Below are 21,616 nucleotides of genomic sequence, written 5' to 3' on the forward strand. Positions count from 1 at the left end.
AAGAACCTGTCGCAATAATGGCCGACGTTCAACAAATGTTTCATTGCTTTAACGTGAGAGAAGACAGCAGAAACTACCTCAGATTCCTATGGCACAAAGATGACGTCCGCAACAAGGTCATAGACTACAGGATGAAGATGCACGTCTTCGGGAACAGCCCCTTGCCTGCAGTGGCCATCTATGGACTAAGACGGACAGCACGGGAAGGTGAGAGAGAGTATGGGTCTGATGCTCGTCTATTTGTGGAAAGAAACTTATACATAAATGATGGGCTTAAGTCTCTTCCCACAAGTGAAGAGACTATCGATCTGCTCTCTAGGACTCAGGAAATGTTGTCAACAGCGAACCTTAGACTCCACAACATCATCTCCAACAGTGAAAAGGTAATAAAAGCATTTCCACATGAGGATCACGCTGCTGGTGTAAGGGATCTTGTTCTGGGTTCTGACGTTCCTCCCATGAACGCAGCCTCGGTCTGCTTTGGGATATTAAGCAGCACACGCTCACTTTCCAGGTGTCAGCTTGTGATAAACCTTTCACTAAACGAGGAGTCCTATCTGTTGTGAATAACATCTATGATCCTCTCGGGTTTATTGCACCCATCACCATTCAAGGCAAGATACTGTTGAGACAGTTGACCGCCGAGAGTTTGGATTGGGACACTCCGCTACCATCCCAGAAACAACAAAGGTGGGAGGCGTGGAAGAAGTCTCTGAAGGTCTTAGAGCATTTCCAAGTCCCACGTTGTTACTCCCCAGGCATCCTTTCAGCCACCATCAGGAGAGAAGTCCACATTTTCTCTGACGCTTCTACAGAGGCTTTAGCTGCCGTAGTCTACCTGAAGGCCTTCGAAGAAGGTAACAAGGTGCATTGTGCATTCATCCTTGGTAAGGCAAAACTAACCCCCGAAACCTGCTCACTCTGTTCCAAGACTCGAACTTTGTGCCGCCGTTCTGGCAGTGGAGTTAGCTGAAGCTATAAAGGACGAAACTGACATTGCTATTGATTCATTTACCTTCTACACAGACAGTAAAGTGGTACCAGTAACATCGGACCCTGATGCACCAATGATCCTTACTCCTGCTACACTTCTTACTCAGAAGGTTGGAGCTGCCGCAATTCCTCCAGGGAAGTTTGTGGACGGGGACATTTACAAACGTCAGTGGAAACAGGTACAACACTTGTCCAATGTCTTTTGGCACCGCTGGATAACTGAATACTTGCACTTGCTTCAAAGCCGTCACAAATGGCAGACTGCAAAACCTAATCTCAAAGAGGGAGACCTCGTCTTCCTTAAAGATAAAGAAGCTCATCGCAATGACTGGACAATGGGTCTTATTACCAAGGTTACACCAAGCGATGACGGGAAGATCCGTAAGATAGAAGTCAAGGTTACGAAAGACGGTTCAACTCGCATTTTCTTCCATCCAGTCACTGAGCGTGTGCTACTTTTACTAAAGGAGGACATCATATGAAAGTCGTTTATGGACACAGCTCACGGCGGGGAGCCTACCGCCATATACTCCTCCAGCTGTGTTGGAACATTTGAACTTTCTCCAGCGGATTATTGGTTTGTTGGAAGTGTTTGCACGTTGCGGCTTCCCCAATCTGAAGATGGGTTTATGTTTGGACTCGGTCTATTGCGCTGTTGAGGACTTCATGCCGCCAACTGAAGATTGGACCATGCTAATTGGACTACAACTGTTGTTGTTATTTTCTTACATGCTTGTTTTCCCTTTGTTTTTCAGGTCTACAGTGACAAATCCAGAGGACATCATAAAAATTATGAAATTATAGATTTCAGATGGGGAGTGTTATGTCCCATGAATGAGACATTTTATAGACTGGCCTGTGCATTTTACATGCTGTATTGCAGTCTCTCATATTGTTTACTGTTGCTATGTGTTCCTGTGTTTTGCATAGCTGATATCCTCCCTCTCAATCAAGTTTGTCCCTCCTGTCTCCCTCTTCTGGGTGTGATGTCACTTCCTTCTTCTTCCCCCTGTGTCTCATTCTCCATCTTGGCTTCATTAGAAGCACATGTGTTTTCAGCCTGTCTGAAGAAAGTCTTTTACCTGCTGCTGTTTGTATGCATTCAACAAGAATTCTTAAAGAAATCAAAGTCTCTTCCGGATTCTTCATAACATGAGTGCCGGCAGCTGAGTTGAGCTATTTGCGACCACAGGCCCCGGGGACAGAATAGAAACGGATCCGTCAAAAAAACTGATCCGTCGCATCAGTTTTTTCACGATCTACAAAGGATCCGTTTTTTCACACTTTGACGGATAGCAACTGATTGTAAAAAACTGATGTGGCCTTAAATGGAAGGCATGCACCGGTGTTTCCATTCTTTAGCAAGAAGATAGTCAAAGTCTTCATGGTTGGGAAAGTGATTTGTTGCCAGTGGAAGGAAGGAAACCTGAGAAGAAGAGGCAGACTACTTCTTAACTTGAAGGGTGTCCATCACTGCCTGTATGAGGTCCTGCATGGCTAGCTTAGTATGCTGCTCATAATCACAATCTGTGTCAGAAGAATTACCCCGGGGATGCGTACTGAAGAGACACTGTCTCAACCGCTGTGGCTCTATTCCGGGCTGGCTGAAAAAGATCTGTGGTAAGAGATCCTACATGTCTTGTGAAAGCGCCTGTCTGGAAAGGGGGAAAGGGACTCCTCAAGTTCTATGTCAAATGGAGCCAATGGACCAGATTAAAAAAAGAACATTGATGCACAAGCTTTGCTTGCAAGCACTACAGGTAATCAACCACAGATTGGGAGAGGCTGGCAAAATCACCTATGGCCTGTGTCAAAGACATGGCCTGTGTCAAAGACATAACCCATTTAGGGGAGCTAAATTCCTTAAGACAATCCAAGGAGTTCACAGCTGGTGAAGAATTAAAAGGGTTATTTGGTGGACACAAGTTATTAGTGGAAGTCAGACGCTGAGACCCGCACCAATTGGCAAAACAAGGCTGCAGTGCATATGTGTGACCCATGCTCCATTCCTTCCCTATGGATATGCCAAGGGTTGCACTCTGCTTATACTGGCAGCCTCATAAAGAATGAACAGAACAAAAGTTCCATTTGAGGGGTAGGATGAAGGTTGCTGCTTGGCCTCGAGGAGGGTCACAGACTCAATTAGTTGGGCCTCGCACCGATGCAGCACTTCTTGCGTGGATGCGAATGCCAAAGGCCTGGAAAAAGAAAGACTGGGGATCAAGGGTGCCCCAAGAAAGGGCTCCACAGCAGAGACACGCTCGTTCAAAGTGGCACAAATGCATTATAAGGATCATATGGCAGTCGCATGTGGGCAGCCATAATGGAGGCCCAAGTAGCCCATAGAAGAAGGGATACCTCTGTGGAGACCCAAAGACGATTACATTGAGGGAAGACTTCAATGAAAACCCAGGAAGGAGCCTTAATAAGGCAGGTAAGAAAGATCAAAGGTGGTGGCTTATAACTATACAAAACTTCCAATGTATAGCCGTAGGGGTTAAAATAAAGAAAAATTATTCCGGGCATGCTCAGTTTTAAAAGACGGAATCCGTCGCTGTATTCAGTCTTTTGATGGACTGCGATGGATCCTGCGCCCATAGGCTTCCATTAAAACCAACGGATGGCGCTGGATCCGTCGCTGTCCAATTTTTCTACGTACACAAAAAACGTTACTTTGTCAGTCGTCTCCGGCCGACGGACAAAGATTTTCTGACGGATCTGTCAGGCGATGGATGAAACGTGTGGCCATCCGTCACAATCCGTTGCTAATACAAATCTATGAGAAAAAAAAACGGATCCAGCACAATCAGTTGCTGAATCGTTTTACAAAACGACGGATTGTGACTGATGGCAAAAAAACTGATGTGTGAAAGAGGCCTTATGGACTTGAAAAACATGGGAACGAGGAGGCAGGCACTTGGTCTGGAGAGAAGGCAAAGTCTCACCACACTGTACTTGTTCTATATAATAGGTGATGAGGTCATTGTTTAGTTCACAAAAGTCAGAGACTGACCTTCTAGCTGCATAGCCCTTATAAATGTCATACCCATAAATATCGCTGCTTTCCTTCTACAGAAACTGAAGTTTAACTACATATGCTAATGAGGCTGCTCACTGCACCATTTCACCCACTAGGTGTGCATGCTCCTGCCTCCATTGCTGGTGACTGACAGCATTGACATGCTTGGTGAGAAAGAGAAGACCAATCTTTGCCACATCAACAGAATAACAAGCACACTAATTAGCATATTTGATTGAACTTCAATAGGGGGAAGCGTAAAAATTAACAACCAAGTGCCACAAGTATAAAGAACTTAATTTAGATTACTTTACTTGGCAACTTAGTAGCATACCTGTAACTGTAATTGGCGGTGCACGCTTGCGTCTGATCTAGAAGGTATATTGACCAATTCTGCTTCATTTACCATACGAACCTCATTGCTTGGTGGTGCAGAGGTCTTTAAAACTTTGTTTTCAGATATTTCATTTTTTTGCTGAAACAGTAATCAAATTTAAAATGTAAAAATATGAAGCTAAATATGTCCCTCTAATGTGAAGTACATGCAGCCACTTTACGTGAGACATTATGGGATTACGCCTTTTGAACAATTTTAGAATATACTTCTCTTAACCACATTTTTTTTTTTTTTTTTAAAGGGAACAACTTAAAGAGAATCTGTCAGCAGGTTTTTATTATGCAATCTGAGAGCACCACAATATAGGACAAGACAACCTTATTCCAGCAATGTATCACTTACTGTACTTTTTGGTGTACTTTTGTTAAGAATCTGTTTTCCCTGCTGTAGATGTAGCAGTGGTCAGAACGCTGAGCTGTGTATAAGCCCGCCCACACACCTGATTGGCAGTGTCCGGTACACATTTTCAGCAAGCTGCTAATCAGTGGTGGAGGCCAGACTACACAGATTAGCCTGACTGCTGTGCAAGTTAAACCTAGTCTTGCAGTGATAATCTCCTGCTGATAAAACAATGATTGTATTGAAACTATAATTTTCCCTATATTATGCTGTTCTTAGATTAAATAGCAAAACCCTGCTGACAGATTCCCTTTAACCCATTTACCCCTGAGGGTGGTTTGCACGTTAATGACCAAGCCAATTTTTACAATTCTGACCACTGTCCCTTTATAAGGGAATAACTCTGGAACACGTCAACGGATCTTGGCGATTCTGACATTGTTTTTTTCGTGACATATTGTACTTCATGATAGTGGTAACATTTCTTCTATATGACGTCCACTATTTATGAAAAAAAAACAAAAACTGGAAATATGGCAAAAATGTTGAAAATTTTGCAATTTTCAAACTGAATTTTTCTGCCCTTAAAACAGAGAAATATATCACACAAAATAGTTAATAAATAACATTTCCCACAGGTCTACTTTAGATCAGCACAATTTTGGAAACAATTTATTTTGTTAGGAAGTTAAGGGTTAAAATTTGACCAGCAATTTCTCATTTTTACAACAAAATTTACAAAACCATTTTATTTTTTAGGGACCACCTCACATTTGAAGTCACTTTGAGGAGTCTATATGGCAGAAAATACCAGTACCAAAAAGTGACACCATTCTAAAAACTGAACCCCTCAAGCTGATCAAAACCACATTCAAGAAGTTTATTAACCCTTTAGATGTTTCACAGGAGCAGAAGCAACATGGAAGGAAAAAATGAACATTTAACTTTTTAGTCACAAAAATGATCTTTTAGCAACATTTTTTTTTTTCACAAGGGTAAAAGGAGAAAATGGACAGATAAAGTTGTTGTGCAATTTCTCCTGAGTATGCGGATACCCCATATGTGAGGGAAAACAACTGTTTGTGCGCACGGCAGGGCTCGGAAGGGACCGAGCGCCATTTGACTTTTTCAAACTAAAATTGGCTGGAATTGAGATCGATGCCATGTCACGTTTGGAGAGCCCCTAATGTGCCTAAACAGTGGAAACCCCCCACAAGTGACCCCATTTTGGAAACTAGACCCCCTAAGGAACTTATCTAGATGTGTAGTGAGCACTTTGAACCCCCAAGTGTTTCACTAAAGTTTATAATGCCCGGGTGTGGAAAAAAAAAAAAAAAATAGAATTAGACTTACCGGCAATTCGGTTTCTAGGAACCTTCCATGACAGCATACGAGGTTGTCTCCACACCCTAATGGGGGACAGGAAGCACAAAGAGGTTAAAAGCCCCTCCCAGCTCCTACTCGCCAATGACTTATAACGAACACCATAGCACTGGTTACCTTTAAGCTCCCAGGAATAATCCAAGGAACATAGAGAAGGAATAAGTGCTGTCGTGAAAGGTTCCTAGAGATCGAATTACCGGTAAGTCTAATTCTATTTTCTCTAGTCACCTTCCACGACAGCATAGGAAAAATACCAACTAATACAGCACTGGGGGGGACCACTGCCTGGAGTATTTTTCAGCCAAAGACAATAAATCCAATCTATAGTGTTTTGTGAAGGTATGCAGCGAAGACCATGTTGCGGCCCTGCGGATCTGCTCGGTGGATGCACCTGCTCTTTCTGCCCAGGAGACTGATGTGGATCTCGTAGAGTGGGCCTTGACCCCAGCCGGGGGTGTCATTTCCTGAGCCAGGTACGTTTCGGATATGGCCTTCTTGATCCAATTCGAAATGGTGCTGTTTGCCACTTTCTTCCCTTTATTTTGACCCGATGGATGGACAAACAAATTTTGGTCAATTCTCCAGGAACTGGTTTGTTCTAGGTAGTATAGGATGGTACGCCGGACATCGGGAGTATGGAATTCTTCCTCTTTTGGATTGGCTGGATTCTGGCAAAAGGAAGGGAGGATGATCTCCTGAGACCGGTGAAAATCAGACACAACCTTAGGAAGAAAGGACGGATCAAGATGAAGGACTATAGAGTCATCTCTAATTATTAAATAAGGTTCTCTTATTGATAAAGCCTGTAATTCTCCTACACGCCTTGCTGTGGTTATAGTGACAAGGAAAGCAGCTTTGTATGCGAGGAGTTGAGGAGTACAGGAAGACAAGGGTTCGAACGGTGGGCGTGTGAGCCCCTTGAGGACTATATGTTGGTCCCAAGAAGGGACAACAGTTTGCTTTCTGGGATGCGATCTGAGAGCTTAAATCAGAAACCTCTTAATCCAACGGTGGTTGGCCAAGTCCTGATCGAACACAGAACTTAGGGCGGTGACTTGAACCTTCAGAATACTAGGTTTAAGGCCTAATTCTAGCCCTTTCAGTAGGAAATCCAATATTTGTGGAATATTTGGGTGGAATGGATCAGGCAGATTCATGAGGCAGAAGGATGAAAACTTCTTCCATACCTTATTATATATAGCATTGGTAACTGGCTTTCTAGATCTCTGCAAAGTAGAAATTACTGTGTCTGAAAGTCCTCTAGCCCTTAGCACCTGGGCCTCAGCAGCCAGGCAGCTAGATTCAATATTTAACATTCTGGATGATGAAGGGGTCCTTGTGAAAGGTCAGCTTCCACCGATAAATGAACTGGACCATCCATCTGGAGCTCAACGATGAGGTTGAACCAGCTTCTCTTCGGCCACACCGGAGCCACCAAGATAGTTGGGACCTGATCCTGCCGGATTTTCAGAAGAGTTTTCGCCAACATTGAATTGGCAGAAAAGCGCAGGCCAACCGAAAGCTCCATTTCTGAGCAAAGGCATCCACTCCCCTGAGTTGTCCCTGGGATTCAGGGAGAAAAGGCTTTGACCTGAGTGTTTTGACTTGAAGCAAGCAAATCGATTTCTGGTAGGACCCAACTGTCTACCAGCATCTTGAAGACTCTTCTGTTCAGGCTCTATTCCCCTGGCTGTATGTCCTGGCGACTCAGGAAATCTGCCTGAAAATTGGAGGATCCCTTTGGATCAGGGGTGGGCAATTAATTTTGCCATGGGGCCACATTAGAAATTGGGATGGTGTCAGAGGGCCGGACTAATATAATGCCCGTACACATGAGAAAAATTGGAGCAAAAATCCATACATGCAACAAGCATAAAGTGCAAATCTTGCTTTATTGATACAAAAATACAAAAAAGTATTAAAAGAACATCTTTTAATACTTTTTTGTATCATCTGCATGTTGGCAGCACGTTTTATTCCAATTGTGGTGCATTCTGACCCATGTCTTATATCTCTGTCTTAGTTTGTACTATTGTGTGAAGATGTTCTTTTAATACTTTTTTGTATCAATAAAGCAAGATTTGCATTTTATGCTTGTTGCATGTATGGATTTTTGCTCCAATTTTTCTTATGTGTTCTAGCTAGTTGGGAGCTCCATAGGGAATTATTCCCCATTTATATCCTGGAATTACACCAGGATTTATTGCCATGAGAATATGTACTCTGTACTTGGGATCAAGTTATTTAATATAATACCCGTGCCCGCTCTGCCTCTGTCAAGTTCTTGTATGTCTCCGCATGTTTAGTCTCGTAATGGCGACTCAAATTGTAATCTTTAAACACAGCTATGTGCGCTCCACAAACTAAGCACACAGCTTTACCTTTGGCTTCAGCAAATAAATATTTAGAAGTCCATTCCGTGTTAAAAACTCTGCATCAATCTTTCTTTTTTTAGCCGACATATTTAAGGGCTATAACAGCTAACCTTGCCTAATTCTTCCAATGGGAGTCTCTGCCCAAGTTTCAGAAGAACATGGCTGCTGCAGGGGACAGGGGAGGAAGCAAGTGGTATCTGTGTACCACTCCTGTACTGCTCACAGGGGCTTTATTAGGCGCTGACCACTCTACCCAGAGTCCCAGACCCTCGCCTGACGTAAACACCCAGTCCAGACCCGGTCTAAAGTAATTGATACTAGCCTTACGCTGCACCACAGTGTCACTGGTCTGCTTGCAGCAGTAGAGATCACACCACGCCTTCATGTTTTAGCACAGAGTTGGAAGCGTGGTGTGATGTATACTGCTGCAAGCAGACGCCACCAACGGCATCTACGCAGCCCTCTCTAAGAACAAGGCCTCCCTCCAGCCTCGACCAGTCAGCGCCGCAGATCTGGTGTGTGGGCAGTGCATTGGAGGCAATGTTTCTGTGCCGCTCTCAGGAGGTCGGGGTCCGCTCACCGCTGCGTCTGCCGGGATTCCTCTGCTTTCCTCATGAATGATTCATGAGGAAAGCAGGAACCGGAGAAGTCCTGGACCTCTCCGCGGGCCAGTCACAGGCAGTGGGAGGGCCGGATGCGGCCCAGGGGCCGCCCCTTGCCCAGGTCTGCTTTAGATGGACCCACGTCAGGGAGAGAAGGTGTTTTTCGGGCCAACATGCCCCTTGTTGTTGAACCTTGGGCTCCCCTGATGTTTGAGGTGGGCCTCTGCAGTCATGTTGTCCGAATAAATTCTGACATGACATCCAGAGATTAGATTGCTTGCAGCAAGAAGAGCTTCCTCCACTGCTTTCAGCTCCCTGAAGTTGGAGGACTTGTTGCTATATTCTCTGATCCCAGAGACCCTGGAAAGGCGTATGAGCTACTATGGCTCCCCAGACTCGTTTGCTGGCATCGGATGTTATCGTAACCAGGGGAGTTTGTGACTAACTCACCTCTACGAAGGATCCTGGGGTTCAACCACCACGCTAGGGAGGCCTTTACGCGACCTGGAGTGTGTACACTCCTGTTTAGAGAGCTGGGATTCCCGTTCCAATTCTTGAGGATGTGGGCCTGAAGAAGTCTGGAGTGGGCCTGTGCCCAAGATACTGACAGTATTGACATGGCTTCAGGAAGGGTAGGGGACCTTTGTTTCCTGAAGTTTGCGATCTTTGCCATTATAGTCAGGCAATGATCTCCCGGGAGAAAAGACATCTGCTTCTAAAGCCCCCGTTACACACTGCGATATCGCTAGCAATATCGCTGTAAAGTCACCGATTTTGTGATGTTGCAGCGATATCGCTGCATATGATACTTACCTCCGACCGCTCCCCCGCTGGTTATCGCTGATCGCGCGAGAAGCTGCTGGATCATTTCTTGTCGGCCACTTCCTGCGGCGCTTCCTGTGGCACCGACGAGCGACGCGTGGAGCCGGGCTGGAGGAGGCAGGATCGCCGCGTCTGACAGGTAAGTAGCGATCCCCGTCCCCAGCGATGTCGCTGGTGAGATCTGCCTGTGTGGCAGCTCACCAGCGACCACCTAGCGATGCACCAGCGATCCTGACTGCGTCATATCGCTGGTCGGGATCGCTGGTGCATAGCTAGGTGTAACGGTACCCCCAGGGAAATGGCCGAATTCACTGATTCCATCTTGAATCTGCGATAGAAGATGTCCTGATTGAGATTTTTTAGGTTTATGATAATGTATGCCTCTCCTGAAGGTCTCTTCACTAAGAAAAGTCGGGAGTAGTAGCCTGTTCCCCATTGCTCTGGAGGCACTGGGGAGATTGCGTTTGACCTTAGGAGATCTTGGAGGCCTGTAATCAGAATTGTTTGGGCTCCCTGAGATGGAAGGAAGGTGACTCGCAGACCCCGAGGGGGGAGGACTCAGTCTATCAGAAGGCCCTCCTTGATGATATTGAGAACCTACGGAGAATTGGAAATGGCCCGCCAATGGTGAAAAAATTTTGCGAGCCTCCACCCACCGGGTCAGAGTCATTGTTTATCCTGCTGAGGTTGCTGCTGGGGAACAAGGATGTTTTACCCCTTCCCTTAGCATAACTACATCTTCCAGTTTTACCTTTTCCCTTTGTCTGGGGGGGTCTGGGACTGAGAGGCACGAAAAAACCGCTTCCTGGGAGGTCTTTGCTCAGGAAGGGCTTTTTTTCCCCTATCAGTGGCCTTCTCTAAAATTTCATCAAGAGAAGGGCCAAAAACATTCGCCTTTAAAGGGGATTGAGCATAACTTGACTTTTGAGGCGACATCCCCGCTCAACATCTTGAGCCAGAGAGCTTTTCTGGCTGAGTTAAACTGAACCAGAGATCTGGTAGCAATCCTAATTGACTTCATAGATGCATCAGCTAGAAAGTCAGTGGCCCTTTGGAGAATAGGAAGAGAGTCCAATAAGTCCCTCCTTCTGGTACCTTGGGATATATGATGCTCCAACTCGTCCAGCCATCAGAAGAGGGCTCTCGCCACACAGGTGGAAGCTATATAGGGATTTTTGTGTACTCACCGTAAAATCCTTTTCTCCTAGCCAATCATTGGGGGACTGTTATGATTGGGTCACAGAGGAGGATAGCAGGACAGGCTAAGCCACAGAAAACCAGAGAGGTTGGTAACTAAGCGGATGCAGACCCCTGATCCTGTCCACACAACTAGCAGTAGCTGTGGCGCGTACCTACGATGATCCTAGACGCCACAGCACAGCAGGAGAGCTAACTAAGCCTAAAGTAAGAAAGGGGAAATCTAAACTGCCCCGGAGCAGACCCCAAAGGAATAGATAGCGCACAAACATATACTGTCGGTGAGACAAGATGAAAACACAAATGCAGGCAGAAAAATAGACTGAGCAAACGATGAGGCCCAAACTGACTAGGCAGGACAGGAAAGGAAAGACACAGGCTACAATCACGCAAAAAACCCTGCAAAAAGTCCAACACGTCTGATGCACAAAAACACTGAAGTTGCACGACTTCGCCCCCACTATATCAGCACTCTGGTATGTTCTGAAAGCAAAGCAAAAAGAGATTAATATAAAAGGGGACAAAACAAACTGGCACATGCAATAACATATGGGCGGTGATTCAGCACAGCCCCAGCCGGAGCTAGCTGACCAACACAAAGCAGAGATAAACAAAACCAGATCAAATGCAAACAGAATAGCAAATGAACCACTTAGCTGAACATGCAGGGAAAGAGTAGGAGACATCAGACCTCAGGAGGCACAGGAAGAAAATCACCAGCAGGGATAGAGGGAGTTAGCTGTCTTAAATCCCAATCAGAAACCCAAGATCTTCAATTGTCTTCCTCATTATCAGGTAGCAAGCCTCTGTCAATCAGATCAGCTCCACTACCTCCAGTAACCACCAGAGGGAGCCCAGAAAGAGAACTCTCAATCTGACCAGCTCCACTATCTTCAGTAATCAACAGAGGGAAGCCAGAGAGAGAATTCACAACAGGGGACACAGACAGTGGGTGTTATGCTGCTTGCCACTAGGAGGACACTAAGTAAACACAGAAAAAAAGTGAACTCCTCCCCTGCAGTAAACACCCTTCTCAATGGCTGGGAATTCCCCAGTTCGGTAAAAAAAAGCAGTAGGAGCATTAAATGAATGACAATCATAACTCTGTCAAAACCTAAAAATGCTACAGTGAGCCAATAGGCCAAACAGGGTGGGTGCTGTGTCCCCCAATGATTGGCTCGGAGAAAAGGATTTTACAGTGAGTACACAAAAATCCCTATTTCTCCTACACCTCATTGGGGGGACACAGACAGTGGGATGTCCTAAAGCAGTCCCTGGGTGGGGAGTATACGATTGCTAATACCCCATGTACCACTGGCTTAACACTGTGGTACTGCAGATTGCAGAAAGCGTCTGCCAAGAGCTGCATCCGCAGAGGCCTGAGCATGAATTTGGTAATGTTTTGTAAAGGTATGCAGGCTGGACCAAGTTGCAGCCTTACAGACAGGCCTGAGAATGAATTTGGTAATGTTTTGTAAAGGTATGCAGGCTGGACTAAGTTGCAGCGCTGAAGACCTGTTCTGCCGACGCCTGGTGCCGAATGGCCCAAGAGGCGCCCACTGGGTGGATAGAATGCGTCCGAATCCCTGCTTGGACAGGTGTGTCCCGGACACGGTAGGATTCCTGAATAGCCAAGCAAATCCACCTGGCTAGCGTGGTTTTTGAAGCGGCTAGACCCTTCCTATGCCCCTGTGGAAGTACGAACAGGGCATTTGACTTGTGGAAGGGAGCCGTCCGCGAGATGTACCGTCTCAGAGCCCTGACCACATCGAGGGTGTGGAAAGCCCTCTCAATGCAATGGACTGGAGCCGGACAGAAGGAAGGCCAAATTTCTTCATTGAGAGGAAAAATGATAATTACTTACATAGAATCGTAGAGTTGGAAGGGACCTCCTGGGCCATCTGGTCCAACCCCCTGCTCAAAGCAGGATTCGCTAAATCATCCCAGTCAGATGTCTGTCCAGCCTCTGTTTGAAGACTTCCATTGAAGGAGAACTCACCACTTCTTGTGGCAGCTTTTTCCACTCATTGGTCACTCTGTCAAAAAGTTTTTTCTAATATCTAATCTGTGTCTCCTCCCTTTCAGCTTCATCCCATTGCTTCTAGTCTATCCTTGTGCAAATGAGAATAAAGTTGATCCTTCTACAATGTGACAGCCCTTTAGATATTTGTAGACAGCTATTAAGTCTCCTCTCAGTCTTCTCTTTTGCAAACTAAACAATCCCAAATCCTGCAACCTTTCCTCATAAGACAGGGTTTGCAGACCGGTCACCATTCTGGTTGCTCTTTTCTGAACTTGCTCCAGTTTGTTGATGTCTTTTTTAAAATGTGGTGCCCACAACTGGACACAATATTCCAGATGAGGTCTGACCAAAGAGGAGTAGAGGGAAATAATGACTTCACGTGATCTAGACTGTATGCTTCTGTTAATACATCCTAGAATTGCATTTGCCTTTTTTGCTGCTGCATCACACTGTTGACTCATATTCAGTCTGTGATCTATTAGTATACCCAAGTCTTTTTCACATGTGCTGTTGCTTAGGCCAATTCCTCCCATTCTGTATATGCCTTTTTCATTTTTATTGCCCAGATGTAGTACTTTGAATTTTTCCCTGTTAAAAACCATTCTGTTAGTTGCTGCCCACTTCTCCAGTTTATTTCCAAAGACATACTGATAGGGAATTTAGATTGTGAGCCCCATCAGGGACAGTGATGAAAATGTGTGCAAACTGTAAAGCGCTGCGGAATATGTTAGCGCTATATAAAAATAAAGATTATTATTATTATTATTATTATATCTTTTTGAATCCTCTCTCTCTCTCTCTCTTCTCTAGTATTAGCTATCCCTCCTAGCTTTGTGTCATCAGCAAATTTAATCAGTTTACCCCCAATTCCTTAATCTAAATCGTTGATAAAGATGTTGAACAATACAGGGCCCAGGACAGAGACCTGTGGTACCCCACTTGAGACATTCTTCCAACAGGATGTGCAGCCATTTACGACCACTCTTTGGGTCCGATCACTAAGCCAGTTATGAATCCACCTAACAGTTGCCTTGTCCATTCCATACTTAGTCATTTTTTCAATAACGATTGTATGAGATACTTTGTCAAATGCTTTGACAAAGCATTTACCGGTAATTTGATTTTCCAGAGCCATGACAGCACCGCAGACATGAGAGATGGTATCCGCCCCGAAAACAGGAAACCAGTAGCAGAGACATAAGGGGGCGGCACCTCTCTTCCTCAGTTTGTTTCAGAGTATGCAAAGGTAACTGCTTTATTAGTTTACATACATGTTATATTGCTTTATTAGTTTACATACATGTTATATAACAGTGTCACTAATATTCACCTTCTTTTTCCTTTATTATTATTATTTTTTTTTTTTTTAATATTTTTCCACATAGATTTACATATCCAGATACAACTTTAAATTTTCTGGTGCACCACACAACCATCACCAAGATAGGGCGGGAACAATGCGGTGCTGTCATGGCTCTGGAAAATCAAATTACCGGTAAGTAGTTATCATTTTTTCCCTTCCCCATGACAGCACCGCAGACATGAGAGGAAAGATAGAATTGACTCCTAGGGTGGAACAACAGCAGACAACACTTTTCTCCCAAAGGCCAGATTTGTGGGCCCTAGGTCTAGTCTATAGTGTCGGAAGAAAGTGGATGGTGAGGACCATACTGCTGCTTTACCGAAGCATTTGCCCTTTCAGCCCAGGACGTGGCTATGGCTCTCGTAGAGTGAGCTGTTACACCCAGTGGGGGAGTCTGATCTAAAGAAGAATAAGCCAGTGCACTACCCATACGTAGCCATCGTGCAATTGTTGATTTTGAAGCTTTCTTACCCGTTTGTCCCCTGAAAGGAGACAAAAAGGGCTGAAGACTGCCGCCATGATTTTGAGACTTCTATATATTGAAGCAGGCAACGTCTGACAACTAAGCAATGGAAGGTTCTCTCTCCCTGGGATTTTGGGTTTGGACAAAACGAGGGCAAAATTATCTCCTGCTCCCTGTGGAATTTACCATATTTTTCGGACCATAAGACGCACTTTTTTCCCCCGAAATTTTGGGGGAAAGTGGGGGGTGCGTCTTATGGTCGCAATGCACGGTACCTGGTGCGGTGGTGGCAGCGGGCGAGGCTCTGCGGTGCGGTGGTGGCAGCGGGCGGCGTTCTGCGGTGCGGTGGTGGCAGCGGGCTGTGCTCCGGTGCAGGGGCAGCGGCTCCGCCGGCGTTTCTTCGCAGCCCGGAGGCCCCCGCACACCCCTTGCTGGGCGCCGCCATGTTGCGGTGGCCTCCGGGAGCATGGACGCCGGCTAGATGGCCGCCGGTCCGGGGACGGCGCATGCGCAGCTTCAGATCTCGTCCCGAGATCTCGGGCGACGAGATCTCGTTGCCGAGATTTGAATCTCGTCCCCCGAGATCTCGGGACGAGATCTGAAGCTGCGCATGCGCCGTCCCCGGACCGGCGGCCATCTTGCCGGCGTCCATGCTCCCGGAGGCCACCGCAACATGGCGGCGCCCAGCAAGGGGTGTGCGGGGGGCCTCCGGGCTGCGAAGAAACGCCGGCGGAGCCGCCGCCCCTGCACCGGAGCACAGCCCACTGCCACCACCGCACCGCGCCGCCCGCTGCCACCACCGCAGAGCCCACCTGCCCCTGCCCCAGCCCAGCTGCCCCTGCCCAGCTGCCCCTGCCCCAGCACAGCTGCCCCTGCCCAGCTGCCCCTGCCCCAGCACAGCTGCCCCTGCCCCAGCCCACCTGCCCCTGCCCCAGCACAGCTGCCCCTGCCCCAGCCCACCTGCCCCTGCCCCAGCACAGCTGCCCCTGCCCCAGCCCACCTGCCCCTGCCCCAGCACAGCTGCCCCTGCCCCAGCCCACCTGCTCCTGCACAGCTGCCCCTGCCCCAGCGCAGCTGCCCCAGCACAGAGCCGCCGCCACCACACGAGCCTGGACCACTGAATGACCCCTGTGACTACTTCTCCACCTGTGCCGGATCCCTTCCTAGGTAAGCTGAATTCGGACTGTAAGACGGACCCCCATTTGACACATTATTTTTTTTTTCCCTATTTTCCTTCTGAAAATTGGGGTGCGTCTTATGGTCCGGTGCGTCTTATAGTCCGAAAAATACGGTATCTTCGGTAGGAAGGCTGGATCAGTTTTTATGATCACTCTATCATCCAAAAAGGTGGTATATGGTGAATTTACAGATATTGCCTGCAGCTCGCAGACACGACGAGCTGAGGTTAGGACCACCAGGAGTACTGTTTTTAGCGTTAGCGCCTTTATTGAGATGGAAGCAATAGGCTCAAATGGAGACGCTGTCAGTGCCCTTAATACTAAATTTAGATCCCAGGGAGCTACCTTAGATGTTAATTTTGTGGGCCTGGATGTAAAGGAGGCCCCGTGAGGAACAGAGTGCTGTAAAATTCTTTCCCTACTTGATGACACGGTACTTTTATTAGTACCTCCTTTTGCATGAGGAGTTGAATCTCCTTTTCTAGCGTGGCCTGATTCTTTTTGGCTACACGGGTCACTTTTACTCTTTGAGGTGGAATGCTTAGAAAACTTAGTCGTAGGCCCTAGGCTAACAGGTCGGTTACCCACTTTGAGGCAGGCAATGCTACCCATTGATGGACAAAGAACCGAAGCCTTCCCCCAACCGCCCTGGCGTCATTGCTTAGTATCGGGTCTCGGGGTGGTTGTACTAAAGAGGCATCCTTTCTCTTTTCCCCTCCAGGATCTGCCCCGCGTGGTTCTATCGTCTGGCCGCCCTCGGCTCCTTCTGTTCCCTGCCACACGAAAGGACGAGCGAGCTTCAGTCCACCGACGCCTAGGGAAGGGGGGGTGGAAACAGTTTTTTCTTATCTGACGCTTTTTCTAAAATTTCGTCCAATACTTTCCCAAACAGATATTGACCCTCACATGGGACGGCGCAGAGTTTAACCTTTGACTGTAAGTCTGCCGACCAGTTCTTTAACCAAAGTGCTCTGCGGCCTGAAATTGAAAGGGCTCATGCACGGGCGGCACCTCGGACGGAATCTACTGCGGCGTCAGCCAGGAATCCCGCTGCCTTCTGTAGGGAAGGTATTGCCTCCAACAGTGTCTCCCTTGGGCATTTATTCTTAATTTGGTCACTTACTTCGTCTAACCATTTGACCATAGCACGCGCTGTACAAGTGGCGGCCACCCCCGGCTTAAATGACCAAGCCGATGCTTCCCAAGCAGATTTTAGAAAAGCATCTGCTTTCTTGTCAAGGGGATCTTTTAAGGCGCCCATGTCCTCAAATGGCAATGCTATTGACCTGGATGTACTAGCAATGGCGGCATCTAGTCTGGGAACTTTTTCCCATTTATCGCATACCTCCTCATCAAACGGGTATTTACGTTTGAGCGCCTGCAGTATGGACATTTTTTTTTGGGGTTTCTTCCATTCCCTCTTGATCAAATTTAACAGGTTATCATGGAAGGGAAAAACCCTTCGTTTTTTCCCCTCAAAATTGCTAAACATAGCATCTTTAATTGACTTTGGCTCTTTTGGTGTTTCAAGTCCCATTGTGGACCTTACAAGCTTTAGTAATTTCCCAATGTCCTCAGATAGCAAATATGGACGACCCTTTTCCTCTTCCGAGGAGTCCAGGTCCGAGTCCCCTATCTCCCCTTGTTCTTCCTCAGACTCTATGTCTGTAGTTATTTCTGTGGGAGGGAGAGGAGGAGGTGGGGGCGGGGGTGAAGCAGGAGTTATATCGGAGCCAAGTGTAGTCTGCTCCTTTAATTCATCTTTTACCATCGACTTTACTTGATCCCAGATCATAGTTTTAATGCTCTGGAGCAGGGATGGTGACTCTTCGGCCACTGTTTTTTTTAATGCACGAGCGACAAAGTCGCTTCTCATAAGATTTAGCTAGGGCCTTTTTGCATAGTGCACATTCCTTGTTCTTTTGCTTTGATGTGGCCTTTCCCTACAGAAGACATACATAGGGCAGTTGTTAATATATTGTGCTGCCTTACAAAGGCACTCACCCGGCCCTCTGGGTACCCCGGTAGCCGGTGCCTCTTCTTCCTGCGCGCGCATCTCGCCTTCAGGATCCATCTGCGCTCCGCTACTGATCTGGCTCTACAACTCCGGAGCCTGTGTGCAGCCTCTCAGGGACCAGTGGCACCTGCCTTGCCTCCCTTTTTATGGAGGAGCGGTGCGCACTTCTGGGACCACTCCCGCCCGGAAGTGCCCAGTACACCGCTCCCCCGGCGAGTGACGTCACTTCCGGTGCGACCCCGGAAGCCGTCGCCACTCAGTCGGTGCCAGCGTCGTGGTGGCCACGCCTCCCCTGGCCCAGCCTCCCACTGGAGCGGCCGCCGGGGAGTCTCACGAGGAGGACACCGCTCACAGTGCCCACCGAGCTGGGCTGACAGGCGTGCGCCACCGCGCCTCGCTGCCAACCTCTCCCCGCAGACCTCGGCCTCCTGACCGAACGACATCAGAGGGGGATCCCTCCGTAGGTACGGACTCTGCCCACGGCATCCACCTGCGGGAAACAGGAAACCAAACTGAGGAAGAGAAGTGCCGCCCCCTTCTTATGTCTCTGCTACAGGTTTCCTGGGGGCGGATACCATCTCTCATGTCTGCAGTGCTGTCATGGGGAAGGGAAAAAGAAGACCCGACTTTGGGCAGGAAAGACGGAGACGTCCTGAGAGCTGCCTCGTCCTGATGTAAATTCAGGAACGGAGAACAGCAGCCGTGGCATTGTCGGATTGGATCCTGATGAGGTGACCTGCGAGAAGGTGGAAACTCAGTAGAGCTAATTTGATTGCTTGAATGTCCAAGATGTTGATGGGGAGACGTGACTCTCGAATTAACCAATGAACCTGTGTGGTGACGAAGAAAAAAAACGCACACCAGCCTAGGAGACTGGCGTCGATAGTCACCACCGACCATCGTACTGGGAGAAAGAACTTCCCTTAACTCAGGGAGGATTTCAGTGTCCCCCGCTTGGGGGCTTGTCTGACCCACAGGGACAGAAGGAACCGGCGGTCCAGGGAGAACGGGTTCTTGTCCCATGTTAACAGCAACGCTTGTTATAAAGGGCGGAAATGGAACTGTGCGAATGGGACCGCTCCCATCGCTGCCACAATGTTTCCGAGAACTATCATGCTGAAAACGTATGGAGTGAGAAACCGATCGGGAAAGAGTCCGCGCTGCCTGTTGTAAGGCTCGGGCCTTTTCTGGAGTGAGAATGACCAACCCGCGGGAAGAGTCCAAGATCAATTCCAAAAAGGAAATCTGCTGGACCGGTGTTGGGGAAGACTTTTCGAAGTTTATCTCCCAACCCAGGCGAGAAAGTGTATTTACTGTGATATGCACGGATTTCTCCCAGGCTGGAAGGGATGGACCCTTGATCAGCAGGTTGTCCAGATACGGCAGTACCACCATTCCCCGAGCGTGGAGAATGGCCATGACAGCCGCCATGGCCTTGGTATAGACCCTGGGGGCGGTGGCGAGACTGAAGGGCAAGGCAACGAACTAGAAGTGTTCTTCTCGAATTGCAAAACGCAGGAACTGCTGGATGATAGGGACTCACCCTTTTGCATGAAGGCGACAACGCTCTGAGAAATTCCATTCAGAAATGCCGTACCTTGACAAACAGATTTAACTGCTTGAGGTCCAGTATGGACCGCATCGTTCCTTCCTTCTTTGGAACCACAAAGAAAGGTTTGAATAAAAAAAAAAAAAAAAAAAACGCTGAACCATTCGTCTTGAGGGACTGGAAGGTGACTCCGTCCCTTTGCGGCGCATGAACGGCCCACAGGAAGGCTGTGACTGAATGACAGCAGACGGCCGCCTACTTTGTCGGTGTCTGCCGGATACCACAACAAGTCATTGAGTAGAGGATCTATGGATCTGCTTCCTTAGATCCAGATGCTGTCGGTCTGGGTTTCCAAGAGCGGTTAGGTCTGTGAGAGACCTGGGAACCTCTGTCTCCACGCGGGGACCGACCTGATCCAGAAGAGAAGGTTGTGGAGGGCCAGCTGGAGTTGTTGCGAAAAAAGTCGAAAAACGAGTCGGCTGTTGATTCCGAAAACAGCCGGGCAGCCCCTTGTTGGGGAAGAAACCTACTCTTCCCCCCCCGGAAGTGTCAGAAATGAGCTGGTCTAGTTTCTTTTCAAAACAGGCGACCAGTTTTATACGGCAGAGAAGTCTCTGGAGGTAGAATCTGCCTGCCAGTCGCGTAGCCATAGGGCTCTTCCGTGAATTATCTCCTTGGCGACACTAGTTGTCTCCGGAGGACTGCTACCTTGGAAGGCAGTAATTAAGACTTCTGCCCAAGTGGCCATTGCCTTAACCACTCAAGTCGCCGCGAAAGATGGGAAAAAAGCCGCTCCTGAAGTTCCAAAAACTGAACTGGCGAGGTAGCCAATTTGACAATCGGAGGGGTTTCTGACTGAAGAGCCCTCAGAAATGTCCTTCAACTCCGGATGGCTGGCAAATACCCTGCGTACACGTTTAGTCTTCTTAAAGGAGATAACGTGTTCAGGAGCAGGAATATTCTCCTTGTCCAACGTCAGAAACTTGTTGACTGACTGTCAGAGAATCAAGCAATTCATGGCCATTTGGGGAATTCAGAGGGACTGACATGTCAGACTCGAATTCAGAAACATGTTCTCTACGAACATTAGGAGAGGGAGAGCGAGAGACAGAACTCGCCGATGCCGAATCGCGAGCGTGACTAGGGGACGCATCATGGGTCAGCTTTCTAGAGACCTGAGGATCCCTTGAACGAGCATGGCCCCTGCTGGCGGTAAAGAGCGCAGTGCACTTCTTATTAGCCCCCTTTTTTGCTTCCTTAGACTGAGACATAGTGCCTGTGAAAGGGTTACAAGCAGAGCCTGGGCTGCAGCTGCAGGGAAAGTTCAGCGAAGGGGTTAAACTTTTCTCTGAGAGCAGATGCAGCTTACCCGCGGTCCTGATGCTGTGTCCCTGGGAGGAATATCAGTGGCCCTGTAGCGTCACCAGGTGTTGTTCATCCGTGCGCGCATCCCTGCAGCCGTCAAAGAGCCCGAGGAGCAGAGAAGGGGTAAAGGACATGGTCCCCGAGACTAGCAGGGCGCCTCTCGTACAAAGCGAGAGGCGCCAAAGACGTGGGCGGCGGCGCTAACAGTGGGCGGCGCTATGTAAATTGCGGCCTAGTAGGCCGAAAAGCCGGAGACTAAATTTTTGGGCGAAGGGGGGGGGGGAGCTGCAACGGGGCGCCGGTATGCCGCCGCTGAGACTCGGTCAGCGCTTCTCCCAGGGACCAGGACCCGACCCCATACCTCCAATGCGGTGCTCGCTCCGTCTGTGCTGTCTTTGAGCCTGCAGGTTTCATTCCATCTCAGATCATGAGGTAAAAAAAAGCTCCCGGGCAATGTAGCAGAGCCGGAGAGGTTGTTACAGGGGTATTGCTCAATCGATCCACCCTATGGCCAGGGGGACGGAGAGCTAT

The 21,616-nt window shown here is 48.0% G+C and overlaps 1 protein-coding gene across 4 annotated transcripts in view; it reads right to left on the bottom strand.

The window, feature by feature from the left end:
- Positions 1-21,616, bottom strand: part of THAP9 (THAP domain containing 9) — a 79,902-nt gene that overhangs the window by 50,506 nt on the left and 7,780 nt on the right. For 3 of the 4 annotated variants that reach the window (XM_073551262.1, XM_073551263.1, XM_073551265.1), the window contains one exon: positions 4,347-4,487. In XM_073551262.1, coding sequence (XP_073407363.1) covers positions 4,347-4,487 — 141 coding nt within the window. The remainder of the gene's footprint in view (positions 1-4,346; positions 4,488-21,616) is intronic. The other variant, XM_073551264.1, reaches the window with a different exon arrangement.

The sequence above is a fragment of the Dendrobates tinctorius genome, unplaced genomic scaffold (genome assembly GCF_039654945.1).
Source record: "Dendrobates tinctorius isolate UK_male_01 unplaced genomic scaffold, ASM3965494v1 ptg000174l, whole genome shotgun sequence".
NCBI lineage: Eukaryota > Metazoa > Chordata > Amphibia > Anura > Dendrobatidae > Dendrobates > Dendrobates tinctorius.